Genomic DNA, 24,980 nt, shown 5'->3' with positions numbered 1-24,980 from the left:
CATCCAAGGACAAAGCCAGTGGGTTAGATCCTGGACCCGGTGGGTGAAAACAGTTTGCTCCAGGGATGTGCACGCTGTGCAAGAAATTTATCCAATTCTCTCCCAAACCGTAAACGCCAACGCTGCGCTCAAAGAAGCCCTCGACTGAAAACATTCTTTCACGATGCCACTTCTGTTTCAGAGAAAAACCACAGGGCCTGGCTTGGGCTAGAAAAAGGCATGGGGCCTCTGTGGCTTGCTCAGCTGGGCGAGAAGAACCGCCCCTTTTCCGCAGCCCGAGGCCGTCGCGGCCCACTGCGCCTGCGCGGGCCTGGGCGCGGCGGGGGCGGGGCGGGAGCGTGCGAGCGGGGGGCGGGAACGCGGAAGGGGCTGCAGCGCGGGGCGCCGACCGAGCCGGGGGCGGGGCTGGCTGTGAGTGTGCGGGGCGCGCGGGTGACAGGTGTGGCGGCGGCTTTGCGGGACCCGAGGCGACTGCAGCGGCCTGAAGCCTGAGGGGGCGGAGACGCGGCGGCGGCGATGCTGGAGACCCTGCGCGAGCGGCTGCTGAGCGTGCAGCAGGATTTCACCTCCGGGTGGGTATTCGGTGGGGGACGGAAAGGACCCGGGGGCTGGGCCGGGGCCGCCGGACGCCGCCTCCTTCCCTCCCTCCTCTCCCGGCACCCCGGTCCGCTCCGGTCCCGTCCCGCACTTCCTATCCCCGCCCCGCCGAAGAGAGGAACGAACTTTCCGGCGTCGGTCCGGCTGCACTAAGTAACTTAGATCCCAGCCGGCCGGCGCCGCCTCGCGCCGCGCAGTGTGCGGGGGACTCCTGGGCCCCCGCCCGGGCGGCCGCGGGAGCGGGGTCACGTGGCGGGCGAGCGCGCCCCCCGCTTCCGCCGCCCGCGGGACTGGGGCCTGCGCCTCCGAGGCACCTGCCCGCTCGGGCCCGCCGCCCCCTGCCCGGGCCGAAGGTCGCGGGCGCCGCCACTGCCGGCCCGCGTCCCGTCTCCGCTTCTTTGCGCGGCCAGCTCGCGGAACCCTCGGCGTTGCCGGCCGCCTCTTTCCCTCCCTTTTGTTTGCTCCCTCTGCCCCTGCCCCGGGTTGGACGCCTTGGTGAAGAAATTCTTGGGGCGCGAAAAGCAGCAGAACCACAGCGATTGCAAACAGCAAGCTAGTGGTTACAAGCGCAGACCAAGCGGTTCTCAAACTTGGCGTAGAGTCACCTGGGAATCTTGAACAATCTCGATCCCAGGTGTAGCCCATGCCAAGGTCATCAGACTGGGGCCGGAGTTTTCAGTATTCCCCCGGTTGATACCAGTGTGCCGGGAAGTTTGGAACCATCAGCACAGATCCTAGCGCCAGACTGCCAGGACTCTCATCTCCACCACTAAGCAAATGTGCTTTTGCAAGTTACTTGAATTGTCTTTCCTCGGTTTCCACAACTGTACAGAGGTGATAAAGATGGTACTAATGGGGTTGGAAGATTAAGAATGAATGTATAAACCACAACATGTAGAACAGTAAGCATCATGCCCTCTATTGTTACTAGTTAGTGCCTAATTCATTTTAAGTGTTTCTTTTCTTTAGAAAAGGTGTCCTCTTCATAAAGAATCTGTTGCCGTACAAATCCTTTGGAGAATTTTCTGAACGAGGACATCTCGATCATGGGGTTTTAAATTTTCAATGAGAAAGACGGGCGCTGAGATTTTATGTTACAGGACAAAAATGTTTACATGGTTTGCCTTTTGGGTGCTGAGGCTTTGGGGCAAATACTTGAGCACTTTCCCCATGTAAATCATTTTTGATAGTTTTGGTTTGGAGTTCTTAAGGATATGATAGATGCACTGGCAATCATTCATTTATGGGGTTTTTTTTTGCGTGCTTGCAATTTTTTCCCCATTTAAATTGAAAAAGTAACTTCGGGGTGTAAATTATTGAAGAATTTTGGTGGGATACTGGAATAGTCTGCCTGGAGCATGAGAGTGGTCGTAGATAAATAAACCCAGGTGGTACGCCCCTGTTATCATTACTTTCAGTGAATTGTTTGACGACTTAACAGTCCAGCCGTTGGTAGTTACTGTAACTCTCTAGGTTGTGTGGTTGCCTCAGAACCCATTCATACTCATGATCTTTGCTTAAGAAGGTTAAATTTACCTAGGAATGTGGACTCTGGACCCAAGCCATCTGGGAGATCTGGACAGCCTGAGTTTAGGGTTTAGTTAGGAAGAGCGTTGGGGGGATCTGGTTAGAACCCCTTGGAAACTGACTTGACTTCTTGACAGTATCATAGACTGGAGCCACTTTGGGATTAGACGTCGTGAGAGGGCTTTCAGTCCATTTAGACACTGGATTGGCTCCCTCCTGTCCTGGTCACTCAGCTGACAAACACGCTGGTCGGTGTGTGCCATTTAGCCTTTCACCTGGCAGAGAAAGAACTGCTCTCCAGGTGAGGTCTGTCTTGCAGCTGACTGGCAGCTCTAAACTCTGATGTTCACTTTTGTCCGGTTCACAAATTCCTGTGCGGCTCTTACCAAGAAAGAATCCTCTTAATTCATTGTAGTCAACTCTGTATTAAGCTTGAGATCAGCCTATTTTACATAATTGAATATTTTGCCTTGCTGGGGAAAGATGAAATTAAACACAGCGGACCTGTATATTGCATGAAGGCTGGGGGGATTCAGAGGTGAAAGTGACATGGCCCTCACCTCCCAAAACTATCTGATTGTACCCGACATACCTTTAGAACACTTGGTGCTAGTGCCTGTAGACACCGTAGCAGCTGGCTTCTAAAGTAATTGGAAGCTTCCAGTGTTGGGATGCCCGAGGGAATGAGTAAGGAAGGCCTAGGGGGTTTCTGCTTTTCTTCAGTGTTGCCGGGGCTGCTCTTCCCAGTCATTTAGAGTGCCATCGTCTCAGAGCTTTTCTGCTCATTTTCAACTTCTGGAAATTCATGAAGGACCTTAAATGTAGGCAGATTCACTTTTTTTTTTTTTTTAAAGCAGAAGAGGATTAGCTTTATCATCCTCCACATTAGTGATAAAAGCGTGTCTGATGACCTTCCCATTCAGACTTTAAAAAAAATGCAACTTAAGATCAGTTAAGGACAGTGGCCAGAGGTGCTGATGGCCTGCGGGGTGGGGGGGACTCTAAGTTGTCCGTGGATTTGGGGTCTTTTTTATAAAAATTTTTTTTTTAAGATTTTATTTATTTGAGAGAGTGCACAAACAGGGGCGGAGGGGCAGAGGGAGAGGGAGAAGCAGACTTCCCACTGACCAGCCCCTTGTGGGGCTGGATCCCAGGACTCCCGGATCATGATTTGAGCTGAAAGCCGACACTTAACTGAGCCACCCAGTCACCTCTTTGTAAATTTTTTTTTTTTTAAAGATTTTATTTATTTATTTGACAGAGATAGAGACAGTCAGTGAGAGAGGGAACACAAGCAGGGGGAGTGGGAGAGGAAGAAGCAGGCTCATAGCGGAGGAGCCTGATGTGGGGCTCGATCCCGGAACGCCGGGATCACGCCCTGAGCCGAAGGCAGACGCTTAACCGCTGTGCCACCCAGGCGCCCCACCTCTTTGTAAATTTTTATTCATAATAACAGTTATGTCAAAATTGAGATAAACCTGGAAATTATATCATGCTCTTTTTTTTTTTTTTAAAGATTTTATTTATTTATTCGACAGAGACAGAGACAGCCAGCGAGAGAGGTAACACAAGCAGGGGGAGTGGGAGAGGAAGAAGCAGGCTCATAGCGGAGGAGCCTGATGTGGGGCTCGATCCCATAACGCCGGGATCACGCCCTGAGCCGAAGGCAGACGCTTAACCGCTGTGCCACCCAGGCGCCCCTATATCATGCTCTTTCTGATTTAAGTGGGTGGGTGGCTGGCCCAAAGGACTACAGGAGTGAGGTTCTGGGCCTCACTCTTCGGCCCTCATCTAAGTGAGTCCTAATTTTATTTAACTCATTCAGAACTCTTAGAGCCTTTTGGGGGATTCACATAGAACTGGACTTTGTAGGGATTGACTTGCGCTTTGAGGGAAACTGGGGGATATACTGAAGCCTCGAACTTTTAAATCCACTCTGGTCTTTGGTTTTTACCTTTGAGCAGTTAGGACCAAAAGCCTCAGGAATGAAGTAATCAGGAATGCAAAACTCTTAGGGAATTGATAATCAGATTTACTGAAGGTTTATAGCCGCCTGTCCCGGACTGGTGTTTCCTGTTTGTGATGCTCTGGGTTCTTGTGGGTAGGGATAGAAAACTTGTGTTGTTGCAACTAGACAGTGGGTGTTTCCCCCAGAGGCCACCATTGCCCCCAACTCCACCCCTGCCCGGCAGACTCATTTTCTCTGCCGCCCTCCTGTAGTATCAAAACCTACTCAAAGGAGAGGCTCAAATAATCTAATTCACAGTGTGGTAAAATGGCGACATTTTGCCTGAAATCTTGACTCTTCCAGGATTACTCACTCACCTTTTTAATAAGCAGGAAGAAAAAATTCCAATATTCAACCTGATTTAATAACTATGTAGAGTTCCTACTAAGTGTCAGACACTAGGTGATGTACTCAGAAAGTGTCTTTTTTCATGGAAGCTTTTTTTTTTTTCCTTTTATTAAGAAGCAAAAAGATTTAAGAGGCTACGTGGTCAGTTTTCTTTACTAATTGGCGTCTGTGTCTTGGGCTGGATCCTGGGCCTACAAAGCCGAGGGGCGATGCAAAGGGAAGCAGAGGGGCCTGAACAGTAAGGATACAAGTGAGTCTGTGCGTTGCGTGAGCCCAAAGTGAGGAGTCATTTGTTCCTGCAAAAGGAAGCATTTACAGAAGGCTTCAGAGAGGAGGTGGCTTCTGTACTGGGCCTTGAAGAATGAGGAGGGTTGTAACAGGTTTGGGGGAGGGCATTTCCAAGACAGAAGTGGTTGTGGGAGAGGAAGCTGGGAGGGAAGTGTAGTGACTAAGAGAAGATCTTGAATGCTTTGTTGAATTAATTCATTTATCAAATACTTACTGAGCACTTACTCTGTGACAGGCACTGTTCTAGGAGCCAGGGAGGGAGCAGAGAACAGAGCAGGCAGCAAATAACGCCCCTGGGCTCTTTCTGGTGGCAGGAGGCAGAATATTTAGAAGGTCCTAAGAAGGTTAAGGGGGTTGGGGGGGTGAAGTGATTGCTACTTTATACTGGGTGGTCCTGGCTCATTTTTAGGTTGAGTCTTTGAAGGTTTTTGTGGAGGGAGCAGAATGAGCCTGCCTGTATTTCTGGAAGAAATTTGTGAGGCCATGTGATGGGAGGGCTGGAGGTGTGGAACGGGGATTATTTCGGAGAGTATTTAGGCTGTAATTTTGGGCCAGGGGAGTGATGATAAGGCGGTGCTGGTAGCAGCTTCACAGGGCAATCGGTGTGACAGGCACGGGGTGAATTTGTGAACTGTGCGATGTTAAAGGAAGGGAAAAAGGTAGAGAAATTAAGGATGTTAACCTTGGAGTATCTTAGATAAATGATGTCATTTACAAACAGAAGAATTTCAGAGTAGTTTTGAAAGAAGCGGTTGGCAGTGAATTTGTTGTGTGAGGTCACCTACAGCTTGATCTCCAAGAAGCAACTGGAAACAGAACAAAGCCTCAGGGGACAGGTCAGGTGTAGCTGGGGTTAATTAGGATGGAGGTAGTCTACATTCCTGTCCCTTTCCTAAGTTTGTGTGGCTTTTGTGTGACACTCTCAGGCTCCAGAGCTGAGAGGTCATGTGTACTTTTAAGGATTTATTTATTTTTGAGCAAGGACGCAAGCGGGGGGAGGGGCGAGGGAGAGAGAATCTGAAGCAGGCTCCACGCGCAGCACAGAGCCCAGCAGGCGGGGCTCGATCCCGTGACCCCAAGATCCCCCGACCTTGAGCTGAAATCAAGAGTCTGGTGTTCAACACACTAAGCCACCCAGGAGCCCCAAGTCGTGTGTACTTTTAAGTGTGATCGATGCTGTGTTTCCATGATCTTGTTTTTAAAGAAAGGGGGAAAAATGATAAACATTCATGGAAAAATACAACGGACTGGATTTGGATTTATAAGGAGAATTTAAAGTCAGAATCATGGAGATGCGAACGTGGTTAGAGGAATTGAACCTTAATGACAGAATATGCTCGTTAATACGTTTTGTGGTGTCTGCGGCAGTCATCCTGAACTTTCCTAATAGCTGATGACGTTGGCCGAGGGGGAGAGTGAAGCCCAGATGAGTGCCATTAAGGTCACCGCGTGAGCTCGAGTCAGCTAGAGAGAGCACATTTTCTGCTCATCCTTCCTCCTGGTGTGCTCCGTGCAGCATTCTGTGTATCTGCTTCTTTTTAAACTTGTTGCGGAGGCAGTTCTGCTAATCACCTCCCCGTCTTAGGAGGATGCCCCCGTTTTCATATTTTCCGCAAGGCCTAAAAAAATAAATGTGCTCGCGTCACATCAAGGTAAGCCTTTGGAACAATCTAAAAATAAATTGTTGGAGTGTTAGGACAAATTTGAGGTTTAGTGCTTTGAACTCAAAAGTGTGTTCTAGTTGCTTTCGGTAGAAGATAATTAGGTGCTCAGTTAAGTCTAAATTGGTAGGGTCCCGCAGCAGCGCTACTGTCTTCCCGGAGGTTGTATGGGATTCGGAAGAAGACTGGGAAGGGCGGGGAAGCCTGTTCCAGGAACTGGTGCATTCAGGAACCTCTCCTTTCCTTCACCTTGTCCCAGTAATGTGCATAGTTGCCTACCTTTCTTCGTGGAGATAATTCTTATCATACTTTTCATGTGAGTTAGCTCTGTTGACAGAATGCTGACAAAGTCATTATTTGGAATTTTATTTAATTCCTGTGGCAGATTATTACGGTCAGTATAATACCACCATTTTATGTTTGAGAAGCTGGGGTGTTACACCCAGATCAGTATTCCTTCTTAGGGAGTCATGACTGGGGGGCATTCAGTGGCTTTTATTAGCGGTTGTTACCAGCACAATCACTGTGACAAACTTGAAGTAGAATTAGTACACAGTAAACACAGTATGCGACTTTTAGTTGAATTCTCGGTTTTGAGGCTGTATTTCAGAAAGGAACTTTTTACTTTTTCTGTTACTTGTTAAATACACTTGACCTTGATGTACGTGTGTGTATATATATATATATATATATCCCTAACCTTAGATTTTTTCAACTCAAAGTAAGAAAGATCGTCCTTTTGACCCTTTTCTGTGTTCCTCTCCAGCCTTCTCCACTGTTCCCCACCTCCTTCCAGCTACTTTGTTTCTCCATCAGTTTCTGTTCTGAATTTTGGCGCATGGATGATTTATGGAGAAGGTGTGCTGAGAAGAGATGAATGTCTGAAAGACTGTGTTTATTACAAAAATATGTTTACAAAGTTTCAAACATATAAAAAATAGAATCACACAGTGATTCTATTATCTATGATATAGATGTATATCATATATCCATGGTTCAGATTCAGCAATTGTCAGCTGTCACCACGTTTGCTTTTGCCTCTCCCGTAGTTATAAAAGAAATCGCAGATTTGTCTGTTACCCTCTCCTACATCAGTTTGCACCCCTAAAAACAAATACATTACGTGAATGCAATGCCAACATCATACTTAACAGAATTAGCACTAATTCTTTGGTATTATCAATTATCCAGTCCATAATCAAATTTCCTGGTTCTTAGAAATGTCTTTTTACAGTTGATCTGTTCAAATCCAGATCAGATAAGTTCCACACATTACATCTGGTTAGGGACCAATTTTAAAGCAGATGGCTGTTAAGGAGCCACATGGAGAAGCTCCCGTTGACCCTTCCAATAATTTTATTTTCAGCTGCTTGTAACATTCCTTCTTTCTCTTTTATTCTAATTTTTTCTTTCTTTTTGGGGGCGGGTGTGGAGGAGCACCCCAAATTTGATATATTACAATTGAAAAAGTAAAAGTGTATTTCAGAAATAAATATTTGAGATACTAACCTCCAGATTTGCCAGACCATATAATAAGAATGGTCCAAAAAATATTTTAACAGTTCCCTTGCAATATCTTTGTACACCTAACTCTGTGGAATTGTCCTGAATCACTAAAAATATTACTGAAATCATTTTAAGTGTAATGTACCACTGTGTATAACCATTCTACCTGGGATGTCACAGCTGAGTGCCTTTCTCAAATTTTGGAGTGGAGGGGATAGAGCGTGACTGTCGAAATACTTTTTCCTAGTTGTTGCATAATCTTAGTTTAAACCAGATTTACTAGTTGCAGGGTGAAGCTTGGAAATTTATATTGTTTCTGTTTTCTTTCTTTCTTTTTTTTTTTTTTTTTAAAGATTTTATTTATCTGAGAGAAAGAGAAATAGCGAGAGAGGGAAAGAGAGAGAGAGAGAGCATGAGCAGCAGGGAGAGGGAGAAGCAGGGAGCCCAAAGTGGGGCTCGATCCCGGGACCCTGCGATCATGACCTGAGCTGACAGACTCTTAACCACCTGAGCCACCCAGGCACCCCAAAATTTATATTGTGTCTCTAGGACAGTTCAGACTTTTTAAATACAACTTCCTAGACTCATCTGGAGACAGAGATACAGACGAGTTTTGTATTAAAGAGATGGCAGAGGCCTTTTAACAACAAAGAGAAGTTCATCTCATCAGTATTTCAGTGTTTGAGAAACAACATAGAATAATGTAAAAAATTTTGTATGAAACTGGCATTCCAGTTCTTTTTTTTTTTTTTTTTTTTTTAAAGTCCCTTTCATTATGGACAAAAAAGATGGGAGTCCTAGGTCCGGGCTTGCAGGAGGCACGGGCTTGGGGGTGTGTATAGGAGAGTCAGCTCGGACAGTAGGCGGTTTCTGGCTGATAGCACTCAAGTGCTTTGAGGAAGGGGCACCTAGTTCTCGTTTTACCAAAGTCTTCTTAGGGGCTAGTGGTGGTACCGTGGCCCGTGTTCCAGACCCTACTTAGAAACGGAGATTTGTTGAAGTAACCACATTAAGAAGAACATTTACAGCAATATCTCATTTGATAGGAGAGTGGCTCACAAGGTGGCACCCACTCTTTGGCAGCCTCTGTTACATGGTACGGAATCGACAGCCAGAAGAAGGTGAAAGTGGGTCAGTGAAGCAAAAATAAATTGTACAAAGTCTATGAACTTCGTATGATATATAGAGAGGAGCCTATTTAATTTTTTTTTTCTGTGCATCTCTAGCCCATGTATCTGTTTTCTAGCCTAATAGTTTAAAAAAGCCAATAATAGGGAGGAGGCTGCAGTAGTTACCTAGCTAGTAAAAGCCGTGAGTTATCCCTGAGAACCAAATGACCAGTGCAGGAGATGGGAGATTTAAATTTAGAAAAAAACAGACCCAGGATTGCAGACAATCAAATCACCATAGATTGGTTTCAGGTTGGCAAATGAAAAGGCATTCCTGTCCCAAACAGCTGAGGAGAGGTCGTGTTGCCACGAAATGTGAGCAGTGGTATTCCTAGGAACGACCTGGAGTTAGCAGAAAATGTTAAGTGGAGTGTACCAAGTCCTCTTTAATGAAAGAGGTTTGTAGTATATTTTAGAAAGCTTTTGATCAGTGTCTGAAATTCCACAGACCGTTGCTACTTAAAGAGCTGGGAGTGCCTAGTATCATACCTATTTTATTCAAATGCTAGATATCTTTGTTACCTACCAAATTCACCTGTGTGGATCACTTCTTTTTCTAATGATGCCAGGTAAATGACATTCCTCTAGTCCAATCAGACTTGGGAATTATTTCTAAAAAGTTTGGAGCAAGAAAAAAACGTAAAGATGTTTGCTACGAATGTTCTGTTTGGGGTGTCTGACATAATAGTAAACACTCAAATACTTGTCTGTAGAGGTGCTTAATTCTTGCTATATTAAGTAGGCCGATCTAAAATTTTAAGAACTGTGAAATTCATGGTTGAAAAAATCTCTTAAGCTGTAAAAATATGATATTTTATACTTGTTGAATTATAGGCTGAAGACTTTAAGTGACAAGTCAAGAGAAGCTAAAGGAAAAAGCAAACCAAGGTAAGCCTGTGCTAAGATTTAATTTACTGTGACTTAAATTTCACACAGCGTTTGGCTCCAGTTATAATAGTGTGATTACTTTAGTGGATTTTACATCTGTTGAGTGCATTTGACTTCAAAGCAATCTGATTCTTTCTAAATTATGTAACACTGGAAAATTTTCTGATAAAATTGTGAAATGGCTGAAGACATGGAGAGAGGTAGTTTTATTCTAGTACAACCAGTGGTTATTGTTTGGTCGCAGTTAATCATTTTGTATATTAAGCACAAAGTAAAAGTCCTACATTATTGAGAAGCAGATTAATAATAAAACAGTACTTGGCAAGTGAGCCTCTGGAACTGTGTTACCTGTTTTATATAAAACACCAGTGTTGTGCAACTTTTTCATTTTTTTTTTAATAAGTAAAGCACAACCAAATTTCACTTTAAACCAGAGCTTATGAGCTTTTAAAAAAAATTCTTATTATCTAGCGTTTTGTCAAGGTATTTATCATAGTAGGTGCTAAAAATAATCTAGGGCAGAGTGATGGATGATCGTACATTATAGTATTTTAATTGTGAAATAAAACAATACATTTCTCTAAAAGTTTAGGTAAATTGTCATTAGTAATTTAAAAATATTCCACATTACAATTGATGGTATCAGAATTCTCATATGTAGCTTTTTTGTTGTTATTGTTGGTCTAAATAAGAAGCAATTTTAATAAAATAAGTGTTTTTGTTTTGTTTTGCTTTGGCAGGAGTGTTCCATGTTTGCCAAAGTACTCTGCTGGTCTAGAATTACTCAGCAGGTAAGTGTTTCCATTTAAATAAGAAAATTATCCTTCTGACTATTGCTAAAAATATTTTATAATTTTGTAGGTAGAAACCTTAAAACAACTAAATTTTACCTAAACCTAGTGATTAGAAATTATTAACTTATTCATTTCCCTGAGGGGTTTTTACTTTTCATTGATTAATGCAAAGGCCGTTCAGGCTTTGAGCAGATTGATCACTATTGTATTTGCTAGTCAATACTTTATTATGTGTATTTATGTTTATGGTTTTTCTGTTGTAAGAAAATTGATTTTGAAATTTAAGTCCTTGATAATTCTCTTACTTTGATTTTGAATTTTATACCATTTCTTCCCTACTCCCCTCCTATTGGCATGCAGATTAATATTAAAATACGTGATTTTCTTACATGTGGCACCGAAAGCATAAGCGACAAAAGAAAAAAATAGATAAATCGGAGTCTATCAAAATTAAAAACCTCTGTACTTCACAGAACCCATCAGGAAAGTGAAACCACAATCCACAGAATGGCAGAAAATATTTGCAAATCATTTATCTGCTGAGGGACTTGAATCAAGAGTAGATAAAGAACTGTTGTAACTTAGCGATAAAAAGCCCAATGAAGAATAGGCAAAGGATTCGAACAAATATTTCTCTAAAGAAGATACAAAGAGCCAACAGTCGAATACAAGATGCCCAGCACCGTTTGTGGCCGCTGAACAAGACCACGTGAGAGAGCTCCGCACACCCCTGGCCTGGCTCTAATCAGAAACACAGACAGTAACAAGCGTTGTTGGGCACATGTCCCTGCCGGTAGGAGTATGAAACGGTGCAGCTGCTGCGGAAAACAGTTTGGTAGCTTCTTAGAAACGTAAACGTAGAATTACAGTGTGACCTGGGCAACTTCACACCAAGAGAATTGAAAACGTACGTGCACATAGAGGCTTGTACACAAACGTGCAGAGCAGAATTACTCATAATCGCCAAAAAGGAGAAACAACACAGATACTCGTCAACTGATGAGCGTATCGGAGCGCTGGTACACGCGGCAATGTGCACGACCCCTAAAAACCGACACAACGGCCACGCGTTACAGGATTCCATTTATGTGAAATGTCCGGAATAGGCAAATCCAGGGGGGCAGAAAGTAGACTAGTAGTTGCCAAGGATTGGAGGAGAGGGGAATGAGTATGGGGTTTCTTTGGGGTGGTGACAATGATTTGGAATTAGATAGTAGTGATAGTTGCCCAACTGTGTGAATATACTAGAAGCTACTTTAAACGCTTTAAAAGGGTGTATTTTATGGTATGCAAATTACCTCAGTATAGCTGTTACAAAAATACATAGTTTAAGTATGTTATGTGCAGTTCTAAACTTAAGAGTTTGCCCTCTGACAGGTCTGTGCTAAAGATGCGTGCAGGAGAAGATACGCCCCTTCTCTGGAGCTGCATTGACGGTGACACAATCGCCTGTGCCTACAGTTTGCTTTCTCTTTTTTAGCTCTTTACTGGCTTTCTTTTTATGGTTGCTAAATCTAGAATTTTTTTTTTTCTTTTTTGAAATGAAAAGTGCATAATTTGATATCAATTTCCTGCTTGGTTTTGTTGAGTGAAGAATGTAAGTGAACATGAAAGAAGGTATAATAAAGATCAGTGGTGTCCTGTTTACATTTTATCTTTATTTTTTTAAATTTATTTATTTTTTAATATGCAAAGGTAACAATTTCTTTCTTTCTTTTTTTTTTTTTAAAGATTTTATTTATTTATTTGACAGAGGGAGACAGCCAGCGAGAGAGGGAACACAAGCAGAGGGAGTGGGAGAGGAAGAAGCAGGCTCTTAGTGGAGGAGCCTGATGTGGGGCTCGAACCCAGAACGCTGGGATCACGCCCTGAGCCGAAGGCAGATGCTTAACCACTGTGCTACCCAGGCGCCCCTGTCTTTATTTTTTTTAAATCTAGTGATTTAGTTGAATGGACTTGTTGTAATGATTTGTATTTCCCTAATGACTGATGGTGGTGAGCATCTTTGCATGTGTTTATTGGGCTCTTATATATCTTCTTTAGATAGATGTCTGTTCAAGTCCTTTGCCCATTTTTGGGTAGGGTTTTTTGTTTTTGAGTTTTAGGAGTTCTCTGGGTATTTGGATATTAAAACTCTTATCATATAGGTGATTTTCAAATATTTTCTCCCATTCTGTGGGTTGCCTTTTTTCTCTGTGTTCTTTGATGTACAAAAACTTAATTTTGATGAAGTCCAGTTTGTCCATTTTTTGTGCCTTTATTTTCTTTAGCCAAGAAATCATTGCCAAACCCAAGGTCATGAAGCTTTTCCTATGTTTTTCTTCTAAGAATGTTATAGTTTTAGTTCTTATGTTTGGATTTTTGATCCATGTAGTTAATTTTTGTATATGATGGTAAGGGCCCAACTTCATTGTTTTGCATGTGGATATCCAGTTTTCCCAGCTCCATTTGTTAAAAAGACTGTCCTTTCCCCATTGCATAGTCTTGGCACCCCTGTTGAAAATTATTTGACCGTGTATGTGAGGGTTTATTTCTGGGCTGTTTCATTGGTCTATATAGCTGCTTTTATAACAGTAGCACACTGTTTTGGTTATGGTAGCTTTGTACTAAGTTTTGAAATCAGGTTGAAATCAGGAAGTGTGAGTTCTCCAACTTTGTTCTTGTCAAGAATCTTGGCTATTCAGGGTCCCTTGAGATTCCATATGAATTTTAGGATGGATTTTTTTTCCTGCTTCTACAAAAAATGCCATTGGGATTTTGATAGAGATGGCATTAAATACTTATAGATTACTTTGTGTATTATTGACATCTCAATGATATTGGCCTTCCAATCCATGAACATGGGCTATCTTTCTATTTATTTACATCTTCTTTAATTTCCTTCAGCAGTGTTTTGTAGTTTTCATATTAGTCTTTCATCTCCTTTGTTAAATCCTAAATTTTTATTTTTTTTTATTTTTATTTTTTTTTTTAAAGATTTTTATTTATTTATGTGACAGAGAGACAGCCAGCGAGAGAGGGAACACAGCAGGGGAGTGAGAGAGGAAGAAGCAGGCTCCCAGCAGAGGAGCCCGATGTGGGACTCGATCCCGGCACGCCGGGATCACGCCCTGAGCCGAAGGCAGACGCTTTAACGACTGCGCTACCCAGGCGCCCCCCAATTCCTAAATTTTTAAAATGCTTTTATAAATGGAATGTTTTAATTTCTCTTTTGAATTTTCGTTGTTAGTGTATAGAAGTACAATCGAGTTTGTATGTTGATTTTATATTATGCTACTTTGCTGAATTTGTTTATTCTAACAGGGTTTGTTCTTGTGGAATTCCTAGACTTTTCTATATGTAAGATTATATCACTGGCAAACATAATTTTACTTCTTTCTTTCCAATTTGATACCTTTTATTTCTTTTTCTTGCTTAATTGCTCTGGCTAGATCTTCCAGTACTATGTTGAATAGAATTAGCAAAAGCAGGCATCTTTGTTTCTGATCTTAGAGGAGAAGCTTTCAATCTTTTGCCATCAAGTATGATGTTAGCTGTGGGTTTTTCATATACGTTTTTTATTATGTTGACATAGTTTCCTTTTCTTTGTTTTTTGAGTTTTTATCGTGAAAGTGTGTTGGCTTTTGTCAAATGCTTTTTCAGCATCAGTTGAAATTATGTATTTTTTCCCCTTCATTTTGTTAATGTGGTATATTACATTGATTGGTTTTCATATGTGAAATCATTCTTGAAATTTGCAAAAAAAATCCCAATAGGTTATGGTATATATCCTTTGAATATGCTGCTGAATTCAGTTTGCTATATTTTATTGAGGATTTTTACATCAGTGTTCCTAAAGGATATTGGTCTGTAGTTTTCTTGTAGTGTCTGTGTCCTTTGTCTTAGGCGTCAGGGCAGTGCTGGCCTAGAATGAATTATCTCCAGTTTTTTGGAAGAGTTTGAGACAGTTGTTTTTTTAATGTTTGGCAGAATTCATCAGTGAAGCCATCAGGGTTTTCTTTCTGGGGGAGGTTTAAAAAAAAAATCCAGTTTTATCGAGAGATAATTGAGATATGTCACTGTATAGTTTAAGGTGTACAGTATAGTTGTTTGATTTCCAAGTATTGTGAAATGATCACAGTGAGTTAAGTTAGCGTTTATCATCTCATAGAGATAAAAAGAGCAAAAACAGAAAAATTTTTTCCTGTAATGAGAATTTTTACAGCTTTCGTATATGTCATACAGCAGTGTTATTATAGCCATCATGCTGTACGTTACATTCCTAGCACTTGCATTATAACTGGAAATTTATACCTTTTGATCACCTTCCTCCGGTACCTACTCCCTCTGCTCTCTGCCTCTGGTAACCACAAATCTGATCTCTTTTTCTGAGTTTGGATTTTTTTTTTTTTAATTCCACATATCAGTAAGACCACACAGTATTTGTCTTTCCCTTTCTGATGTATTTCACTTAGGATAATACCCTCAAAATCCATCCATGTTGTCACAAATGGCAAGATTTCCTCATTTTTTATGGTTGAATAATATTCCATTGTGTGTATTGTATGTGTATACACATTCATTTATCAGTGAATGCCTAGGTTGTTTCTGTGTCTTGACTATTGTAAATAATGCTGCTATGAACATTGGGGTGCAGATATCTTTTTGAGTTAGTGTTTTTGTTTCCTTTGGATAAATACCTAGAGGTGGGATTGCTGGATCATATGGTAGTTCTGTTTTTAATTTTTTAAGGATCCTCCATTATACTCTCCATAGTGGCTGTACCTGTTTACAGTCCCACCAACAGTGCACTGAGGGTTGCCTTTTCTCATCATCGTCACCAGCATTTGTTATGTCTTTTTGATGATGGCCATTCTAACAGGTGGGAGGTGGTATAGTTTCTTTTGTGGTTTTGATTTGCATTTCCATGAAAATTAGGATGTTGAGCATCTTTTCATATACCTGTTGCCCATTCATCTGTCTTTGCGGAAATGTGTAGTGAGGTCTTTTGCACATTTTTAAAAATTGAATTATTTGGGGAGGTTTTTTTTGGTATTGAATTGTATATGTTCCTTATATATTTTGAATATTAACTTTTTGTCAGATACATGGTTTGCAAATATTTTTTCCCATTCTGTAGGCTCTTTTCACTTTATTATTCTTTTGCTCTGCAGAAGCTTTTTAATTTGATATAGTCCCACTTCTTTTTGTTGCTTGTTCTTAAGGTGTCTTATTCAAAAAAATCATTGTCAAGACCCATGTCATGGAACTTTTTATCTACGTTTTCTTTTAGGAATTTCATGGTTTCAGGTCTTACATTTAAGTCTTTAATCCATTTTGACTTAATTTTTGGAAGAGGTATAAGATAGGGGTATAGTTCCATTATTTTACATGAGAATATCCCATTTTCACAGGATCATTTATTGAAGACACTGTCTTTTCCATTGAGTGTTCTTGGATCCCTTGTCAAATATTAGTTGACCACATATGCTTGGGGTTATTTCTGGACTTTCTGTTCTGTTCCATTGATTTATTTGTTTTTATGCAAGTTCCGTACTGTTTAGATTACTGTACCTCTATAGTGTAGCTTGAAATCAGGAAATGTGATGCCTCACTCTTTATTCTTGTTTATTAGGATTGTTTTGGCTATTTGGGGTCTTTGTGGTTTCATATGTATTTTAGGATGGCTTTTTATACTTCTGTTTAAAAAAAAGCCACTAGAATCTTGATAGGGATTGCATTGAATCTATGGGTGGCTTTTGGTAGTATTGACATTTTAACAATACTCTTCCAGTCCATGAATGCGGGATACCTTTCCATTTAGTTTTCATCTTCGATTTCTTAAATCATTGTCTTACAGCTTTCAGAGTAGAGATCTTTCCCCTTCTGGGTTAAGGTGATTCCCAACTATTTTATTGTTTTCTATACTATTGTAAATGGGATTGTTTTATTTTTCAGATAATTTATTGTTAAAGAAATGCTACCGATTTTTGTATGTTAATTTTGTATCTTGCAACTTTATTGTGTGTGTTGATTAGATCTAACAGGTTTTTTGGTGGAGTCTTCAGGATTTTCTATGTATAAAATTATGTCATCTGCAAATAGAGACAATTCTCCTTCTTCCTTTCCATTTCTGATGCCTTTTATATCATTTTCTTGTCTGATTGCTCTGGCAAGGAGTTCTTAGTACTATGTTGAATAGGAGTGGTGAGATTGGGCACCAGGAAAACTTTCAGCCTTTCACCATCGAGTATGGTGTTAGCCGTGAGCTTATATAAGGTTTTTATTATGTTGAGTTATGCTCCTTTTACACTTAATTTGTTAAGAGTTTTTATCATGAGCAGATGTTGAATTTTGTTAGATGCCTTTTCTGCATCTATTGAGATGATCACACGATTTTTTGTGTCTTTCTATTACTGTGGTGCATCACATTGATTTGCAGATGTTGAACCATCCTTTCATCCCGATATAAATCCCACTGGATCATGGTGAATGATTCTTTTAATGTGCTGCTGAATTCAACTTGCTAGTATTTTATTGAGAGTTTTTGCACCTATATTCATCAGGGATATTGGGCTGTAGTTTTCTTTTCTGATATTGTCCTTTATAGGTTTGGTGGCAGAGTCCGCTGGCCTCCTAAAATGAGTTTGGGAGTATTCCTTCCTCTTCATTTTTTGGAAGAGGTTTTTTTTTGTTTTGTTTTTTTATTTTTTTATTTTTTTTTTTAAGATTTTATTTATTTATTTGACAGAGGGAGAGACAGCCAGTGAGAGAAGGAATACAAGCAGGGGGAGTGGGAGAGGGAAGAAGCAGGCTTCCCACTGAGCAGGGAGCCCAGTGTGGGGCTTGATCCCAGAACCCTGGGATCACGCCCTGAGCTGAAGGCAGACGCGTAACGACTGAGCCACCTAGGCGCCCCGAAAGAGTTTGAGAAGGATTGGCATTAATTCTTCTTGAAATGTTTAGTAAAATTCACCAGTGAAGGCATTTCATCCTGGGCTTTCCTTCATTGGGAGATTTTTGATTACCGATTCAATCTCCTTACTAGTGATTGCTATTCAAACTTTCTGTTTCTTCCTGATTCAGTTTTGGTAGTCTGTACGTTTCTAAGAATTTTCCCATTTCCTCTAGGTTTTCCAGTTTGTTGATGTATAGTTGTTCATAGTAGCCTCTTACGATTCTTTGTATTTTTGTGGTGTCAATTATAATGTCTCCTTTTCCATTTATAATTTTGATTTGGGTCCTCTGTCTTTTTTTTTCTGTGGTTAGTCTAGCTAAAGTTTTGTCAATTATGTTTCTCTTTTCAGAAAATCAACTCTTAGTTTGGTTAATCTTTTCTATTGTTTTCCTATTCTCTATTTCATTTATTTCTTCTCTAATCTTTATTATTTCCTTCCTTCTGCTAACTTTGGCCTCAGTTTTTGTTTTTTTTCTAGTTTCTTAAAGTGTAGAGTTAGGTTGTTTATTTGCAATCTTCTTAACAGGCATTTGGTATGAACTTCCCTTTTAAAACTGTATCCCATAAGTTTTGGTATGTTGTATTTCCATTTTCATTTGTTTCAAGATACATTTTTATTTCCTGTTTAGTTTCTTCTTTGATTCATTGATTGGTCAGGGGTGAGATTTTCAATGACTGATGCAGTCTCTTTACTAGTTACCAAATTTTCTATTTCTTTGGGATTCAATCTTGGTAGGTTTTGTTTTCATAGGAATTTGTCTCTTTTTTATTTTAATTTTTTTTGAAGATTTTATTTATTCACTTGAGAGAGAGCACGTGCACATGAGCACAAGTGGGGATGGAGGGACAGAGGGAGAGGGAGAAGCAGGCTCCCCGCTGAGCAGGGAACCCAAAGTGGAGTGCGATCCCAGGACCCTGAGATCATGACCTGAGCCGAAGGCAGACGCTTAATGACTGAGCCCCCCAGGCGCCCCTGTTTATCTCTCCTAATGTTTATTTTTTCTGCCTTCTGCTAGCTTTGGGTTCAGTTTGTTCTTTTTCCACTTCCTTAAGTTGTGAAGTTAGGCTGTTGATTTGAGATCTTTCTTCTGTTTAAATGTAAGGCATTTATAGTTATAAATTTCACTCAAAACCCTGTTTTTCCTGAGTCCCATAAGTTTTGGTATGTTGTGGTTTTATTTTCATTCATCTCTTAACATTCTCTGATTTCCCTTATGATTTTTTCTTTGATCAATTGATTATTTAAAAGTGTTTAATTTCCACAGATTTGTGAATTTTCCAGTTTTGGTTTTTTTTTTTAAGATTTTATTTGTTTATATGACAGAGAGAGAGACAGCCAGTAGGAGAGGGAACACAGGCCGGAGGAGTGGGAGAGGAAGAAGCAGGCTCATAGCGGAGGAGCCTGATGTGGGGCTTGATCCCAGAACTCCAGGATCACACCCTGAGCCAAAGGCAGACGCTTAATGACTGAGCCACCCAGGCGCCCCCCAGTTTTCCTTTTGTCTTTGATTTCAAACTTCATCCCATTGTGATTAGAAAAGATACTTCCTATGATCTCTCTCTCTTTTTGTTTAAAAAATATATAAAACTTTTTTAGAGCAGTCTTAGGTTAGCAAAATTGAGCAAAAGTTTCAGAGATTTCTCATTTACCCCCTTTAAAAAAATCTGTTGCAAGTTAATTTGTGGCTTAGCAGATGATCTGTCCTGGAAAATCTCCCATGTACACTTGAGAAGAATGTGTCTGCTGCTGTTGTGGGTAGAGTGTTCTGTATGTATCGGTTATATCTAGTTGGTTTATTGTGGTGTTCAGGTCCTCTTGTGTTTATCTTTTGTCTGGTCATTTTAACCATTCATTATTAAGAGTGGGGTATTGAAGTCTCTGTTATTGGAGAACGGTTTATTTCTCTCTTCTGTCAATTATTGCTTTGCGTATTTTGAAGATTTGGTACAAGCATACAATTATGAAAACCAGGAAATTAACACTGCTTCATAACCTACAGACCTCATTCAGATTTCATCGGCTATCCTACTAATGTCCTTATTTTGGGACCAGGATCCAATCCAGAATGATTGGTTATATTTAGTCACCGCACCTCCTTCATCTCCGTTAATCTGGAACAGTTCCTGAGTCTTTGTTTTTCATAACCTTGACACTTTTGAAGAGTACTTTTTGTTATTTTGCAAATTATTATTTTGCAGAATGCTCCTCAGTTTTGGTTTACATGCTTTTTTTTTCCCTCATGATTAAATTAAAGTCTGGGTTTTCGGTGATGGGTAGTAAGGAGGGCACATATTGCATGGTGCACTGGGTGTTATACACAACTAATGAATCATCGAGCCTTACATCGAAAACCGGGGATGTACTGTATGGTGACTAACATAATATAATAAAAAATCATTATTAGTAAAAAAATAAAAAATAAAAAAATAAAGTCTGGGTTTTTTTGTTTTTTGTTTTTGTTTTTGTTTTTGTTTTTGCAAGAATACCAGAAGGGCAATGGTGTGTCCTTCTCAGGGCATCACATTAATAGACACAGGATGTTTATATGTTTCATTACTGTGGATCACATGGTTAGGGAAGTGTCTGCCTGGTTTCTACACTGTTGTGCTATTTCCCCCTTTTTAATTTACGGGTGTCCTGTGGGGGAGATACTTTGAGACTATGTAATAAATATGCTGTTTCTCTTCATAATTTCTCTCATTAATTTTAGCATGCATTAGAATTCTTGCCTGAAACAATTATTGTTGCATTTACCAAGTGGTGATATATCTTTTAATAAGATTTTATTTATTTAGTTGAGAGAGAGAGAGCATGAGAGGGGGGAGGGTCAGAGGGAGAAGCAGACTCCCCACTGAGCAGGGAGCCCAATGTGGAACTTGTTCCTGGGACTCCCAAGATCATGACCTGAGCTAAAGGCAGTCGCATTACCTACTGAGCCACCCAGGCGTCCCCCTACCAAGTGGTGATATTTTATTTTTATCATATTTCTACAGTTATTCATTGAAATTCTATAGGAGAATTTCCCGCTTCTCCATTCATTTGTTCAGTTGTTTATTTAAATCACTATGAACTCATGGTATTTTGTTTTTAGCGCTTGAGTTATAACCCGTCACTACCATTATTTATTTTGTTGCTCAGATTGTCCCAGGTTTTGCCGTTGGAAGCCCCTTCAAGTTTCTTCTACGTCCTTGTGACATGTCCCCATTATTTTTGAGTTGTTTTTTTTCTTAGGACACCAAAGGATGTTCCAGGCTCATCTGTAGATGGTATTTTTTTCAATGTGTGGTTTGCATTTTGAATTATTTTTTGCTTTTTTTCAGGTATGAAGATACATGGGCTGCACTTCACAGAAGAGCCAAGGAATGTGCAAGTGCTGGAGAGGTAAAGAACTGGCTAACCTTAGACTAGCGGGAACAATACCTGTTGGCAGTGTTGAAGGCTAGTTGTTAAGGAATTACATTGGGGCCTACGTTAAAATGTTTTGCAGTCTATCTGAAATTGAATTTAGTAATTGAATTTAATTTGAATTTAATTAATAATTCAATTAATAATTGAATTTAGTAATCTGAAATGAATTTAATTTGATAATGAAATTCCCTCAGTTACATTTTTGTGATTTCTCTAAACTAAGCTTAAGATTAGTTGGGCTTACAGAGTTTATGACTTTAATTCTTAAGTCACAAGTAGATACTTGGCTAGCTAGGTATAATGTTTTGAATTTGAGTCTGATGCCTAAAATCATTAATTTGCTTAACAAATAAATGTAAACATTTCAGGGGTCATCCTCAATTCACTCAGAAGAAAAAACTGTTTTCTAGCAGTATGTATAGAGTGCATAATGAATAAAAGTGACTTGTAATTAAAAGTATTTGGTACATGTACTAAAAGCTTTATTAGCCAAGATCAGATACTCTGTGCTATTGATGTCAAACTTACTTCTTTCTAAAAACACTTCTGTGATTCTGACTTAATTAATTTAAACTGACTTTCCTTATCACTTATCTAAATTAGTGAAGCCGTAACAGTTACATAGAGTAGAATAATACATGTGATGAAAGTTAGACATTAGTGTTTCTCTTAGAAATTACTGAAAAGGGGGAGTGGAGGTTGCTGGGAATAAGGCAGACCAGGTACCTTGAAAAGCCCTGTAGCTTTAAAACACTTAAATAGTGGATAGATTTTTAAAAAATTATTTAATGCATTAGGCTCACAAAAACTAAGGGAGATCCTGAAGGCCCCCCCCCCAAAAAGAAGAAGAAAACAAAAAAAAGAACAGAGAACTGAAATCAGAGTGGTTAAAAAAAACCTGTGGAAGCTGGAGTAAAATACTAAAGTAAAAGCTTTCAAGATTTATGGAGGAAGGAGACTGTGGGGAACTGGATCTGAGTCTTCTGCACAAAGCTCTTGAATCTTTGAAGTGGCTGCATCCCTCAGTGAAAGGTGAAGATAGGATACAAGAGCTCCCTGTCTACGGAAAGAGGCAACATGGAAACCTCTCTGTCTTCTTAACAACTTGGAATAAATACGGTCCCCTTTCTAGATTTATTACTGTCGCCTTGGCCTCATTTCAGCATGGGGCTCCAATTATACTTCCTGCACAACTGAGGAACCGCTGAATTAAGAATGAAAGGACCACAGGTGACTATGTTTTTTGATACCCAACAGAAACAAACACAAATGCTACATGGATGAAGCTATGTAAACCTAGGCCCCTCAGTATTTCTACAGATTAATTTTCTACCACCCCTCTAAAAAAAAAAATTAGTAAACGCACAAAGGAATATACTGTCCAAAGTTTGAGAGGCACCAGAAGCAAAGAGTAAAATTTAGCCTACAGAGAATGTTAGATATTGCACTGTTGGATACAGACTATTAAATAGGTAAATGAAAAGTCATTTAAAGCTTTTGTAGAGATAAAAGGTAGAGTAAGAAATGAATGAGGAATAAGACTTTATCAAACATGACTTTAGAAATTCGCTGACATTAAAAACCCCAGAGTGTGCTTCTGCAGCAATTATATACAAATGAAGAAAGACTATGGTGACGTAGAAGGGGTCTCTGAGATAAGAAAGTGGAAAATGCGAAAGACGAGTTAATAGAGAATAGTTCTAGAAGATCTGGAGGTTGAACCAAATGAGATGACCAGTATTAGACTACTTTTGATCTGTAAAGTTAGAGTTTCATATGGATCAACCTATCTAATTAATAAACATTCTAGAAAGAATGAGGGAAAGACAATGTAGGAGAAGATCAGTATACAAAAGACAAATAGAATTACAAGGAAAAAAACCAGATAAATCCATAATCCAAATTGAGAGAATTTTAATACATTCCTCTTAATTGAGAGGGGAAAAAAACACATAAGTATGGGTAAAGGAGATTTAAATAATATGTTTAACAAACTTCTCTAGATGGACAAATATAGAATACTGTCCCAGCAAATATAAAATACAGGTTCCTTGAAGCATATTTGGAACACATAAAAATTGACCATGTACTGAGGCATAAAGAATCCTCAACAGGTTTCATATAAGTGAAGTCATGTAGAATATTCTCTGATCTCACTGCAAATGAAGCTGAAAGTCAATTCAGGAAAACAATTTTGAAAATTCCATATGTTTGGAAATAAAAAAAATATTATGAATATTTATGGCTCAAAGAAGGAAAAGTATTGAAAAAATTTAAAATTTACATATGAATTGTTGAATGAGCTAATCTAACTTAAGAATTTGGAAAGAGAATAGAATAAACCTCGAAGAAAGAATGAAAGATGACAAAAGTAAATGAAGTAGAATATAAAAATACAGTAGGAGCTAAACAAAGTGGAAAGTTCCTTTTAAAGTTTATTTATTTATTTTTTTAGTAATCTCTACACCCACCATGGGGCTTGAACTCACATCCCAAGATCACACGCTCTACCAACTGAGCCAGCCAGGTGCCCCCAAAGTGAAAAATGCTTTGAGAGGACTAATACAGTAGACAAATCTCTGGTGACAAACAATTTTAAGAATTGAAGGGAATGTAACCAGTTATCGCACAGAGAGAGATTAAGAGTTTATGAACAATTCTGACAAATTCAAAAAGTTAGATGAAAGGGCAGAAATCCTAGAAATTCTTACCAAAACCAATTCTAGAAGCAATTCAAATCCTAACTAGTATTAATGATTAAAAATTTTTTTCTGCTACTTAAGCACCAGGTCTGCAGAGTTAGATAGGAGATTACTGTCAAACTTTCAGGGAATCATTTTCAGTGTTAGACAAACTTTTGCAGCAAATGAAAAAAGAGGAAACTGTGCCCACCTCATAATGAAACCCAACAAGGGAAGTATGAGAAAATGACATTGAAATCTAGTCTCAGTCATGAATATAGATATAAAAATTATAAACATCTTTCACCTAACTTCAGTTTCTGAAAATCAGATGTTCTATGCAAAAACTCTAGCGAGGATCCTGTTTCCCATATTCTAAATTGGGGAAGTTATAATGTGTTATGTGTCAACCCAAAACCCTCAACCAACTTGCCCAAATATATTTAAAACCAGCAGAATGTCTACACGTGGGTAGCAGTCTGTTAGGGTGTAAAGTGCTAAGGCATAGTTTTCTGATTACCAAAGCTTTAACGTACTTGTTTGTAAACAGTTGCTTGTGTGCAGCATGGGGCCCCTCAACACTAGCAACACGCACGGCCTGCGTCTCCTTTGTGGTTGTGCTGCTTATACTGCCTTGTGATTGTGTATGCTAACAACTGTATTTGAAATATAACTTGAGACTCTTGCGCAGTGTTTTAAAATGTGTATCAAGCTTAAATGTAAACTTTTCCTGTATAAATACTAGCCAGAACTTTGTATTGTTGTATGTCCTGTGAGTGCAGGATGATAGACAGAAGGCATTCTACCGGGAGACATTCTGCAGTGTGTGGTTGTGTTGGCAAACCCAGCAGTGCATAAAAAACAAAATACACCAGGTTTATTTCAGGATTGAAAAGTTGACATTAGAGACCTTTTTTTTTTTTTTTTTAAAGAGAAAAAGTGGGGGAGGGGAGAGGGACAGAGAGAATCTTAGGCTCCATGCCCAGCATAGATCCTGGCTCAGGGCTGGATCGCATGACCCTTCGATAATGACCTGAGCTGAAATCAAGAGTTGGACACTTAACTGACTGAGCCGCCCATGCTTCCCGACCTTAGAGGTCTTTTAAATGCAATTGACTGTGTTAACATACTAAAGGAGAAAAATATGTAATCGTCAGATGCAGAAAA

At 39.8% G+C, this 24,980-nt stretch overlaps 1 protein-coding gene across 4 annotated transcripts in view; it reads left to right on the top strand.

Moving 5' to 3' along the window:
* Positions 1–380: 380 nt before the first annotated feature.
* DTNBP1 (dystrobrevin binding protein 1) overlaps positions 381–24,980 on the top strand; it is a 130,258-nt gene continuing 105,658 nt past the window's right edge. For 2 of the 4 annotated variants that reach the window (XM_087858061.1, XM_045811690.2), the window contains exons 1-4: positions 385–572; positions 9,939–9,992; positions 10,733–10,783; positions 21,045–21,105. In XM_087858061.1, the coding sequence (XP_087714187.1) occupies positions 517–572; positions 9,939–9,992; positions 10,733–10,783; positions 21,045–21,105 (222 nt within the window). In that variant the 5' untranslated portion in view covers positions 385–516. Of the gene's footprint in view, positions 573–1,070; positions 1,500–9,938; positions 9,993–10,732; positions 10,784–21,044; positions 21,106–24,980 lie in introns of those variants that run through there. The other 2 variants (XM_087858062.1, XM_045811691.2) reach the window with 2 other exon arrangements.

Source organism: Ursus americanus, chromosome 32, assembly GCF_024610735.1.
Source record: "Ursus americanus isolate L20-20 chromosome 32, mUrsAme1.1.p, whole genome shotgun sequence".
Classification (NCBI taxonomy): domain Eukaryota; kingdom Metazoa; phylum Chordata; class Mammalia; order Carnivora; family Ursidae; genus Ursus; species Ursus americanus.
This window is presented reverse-complemented; position numbering and strand designations above follow the sequence as displayed.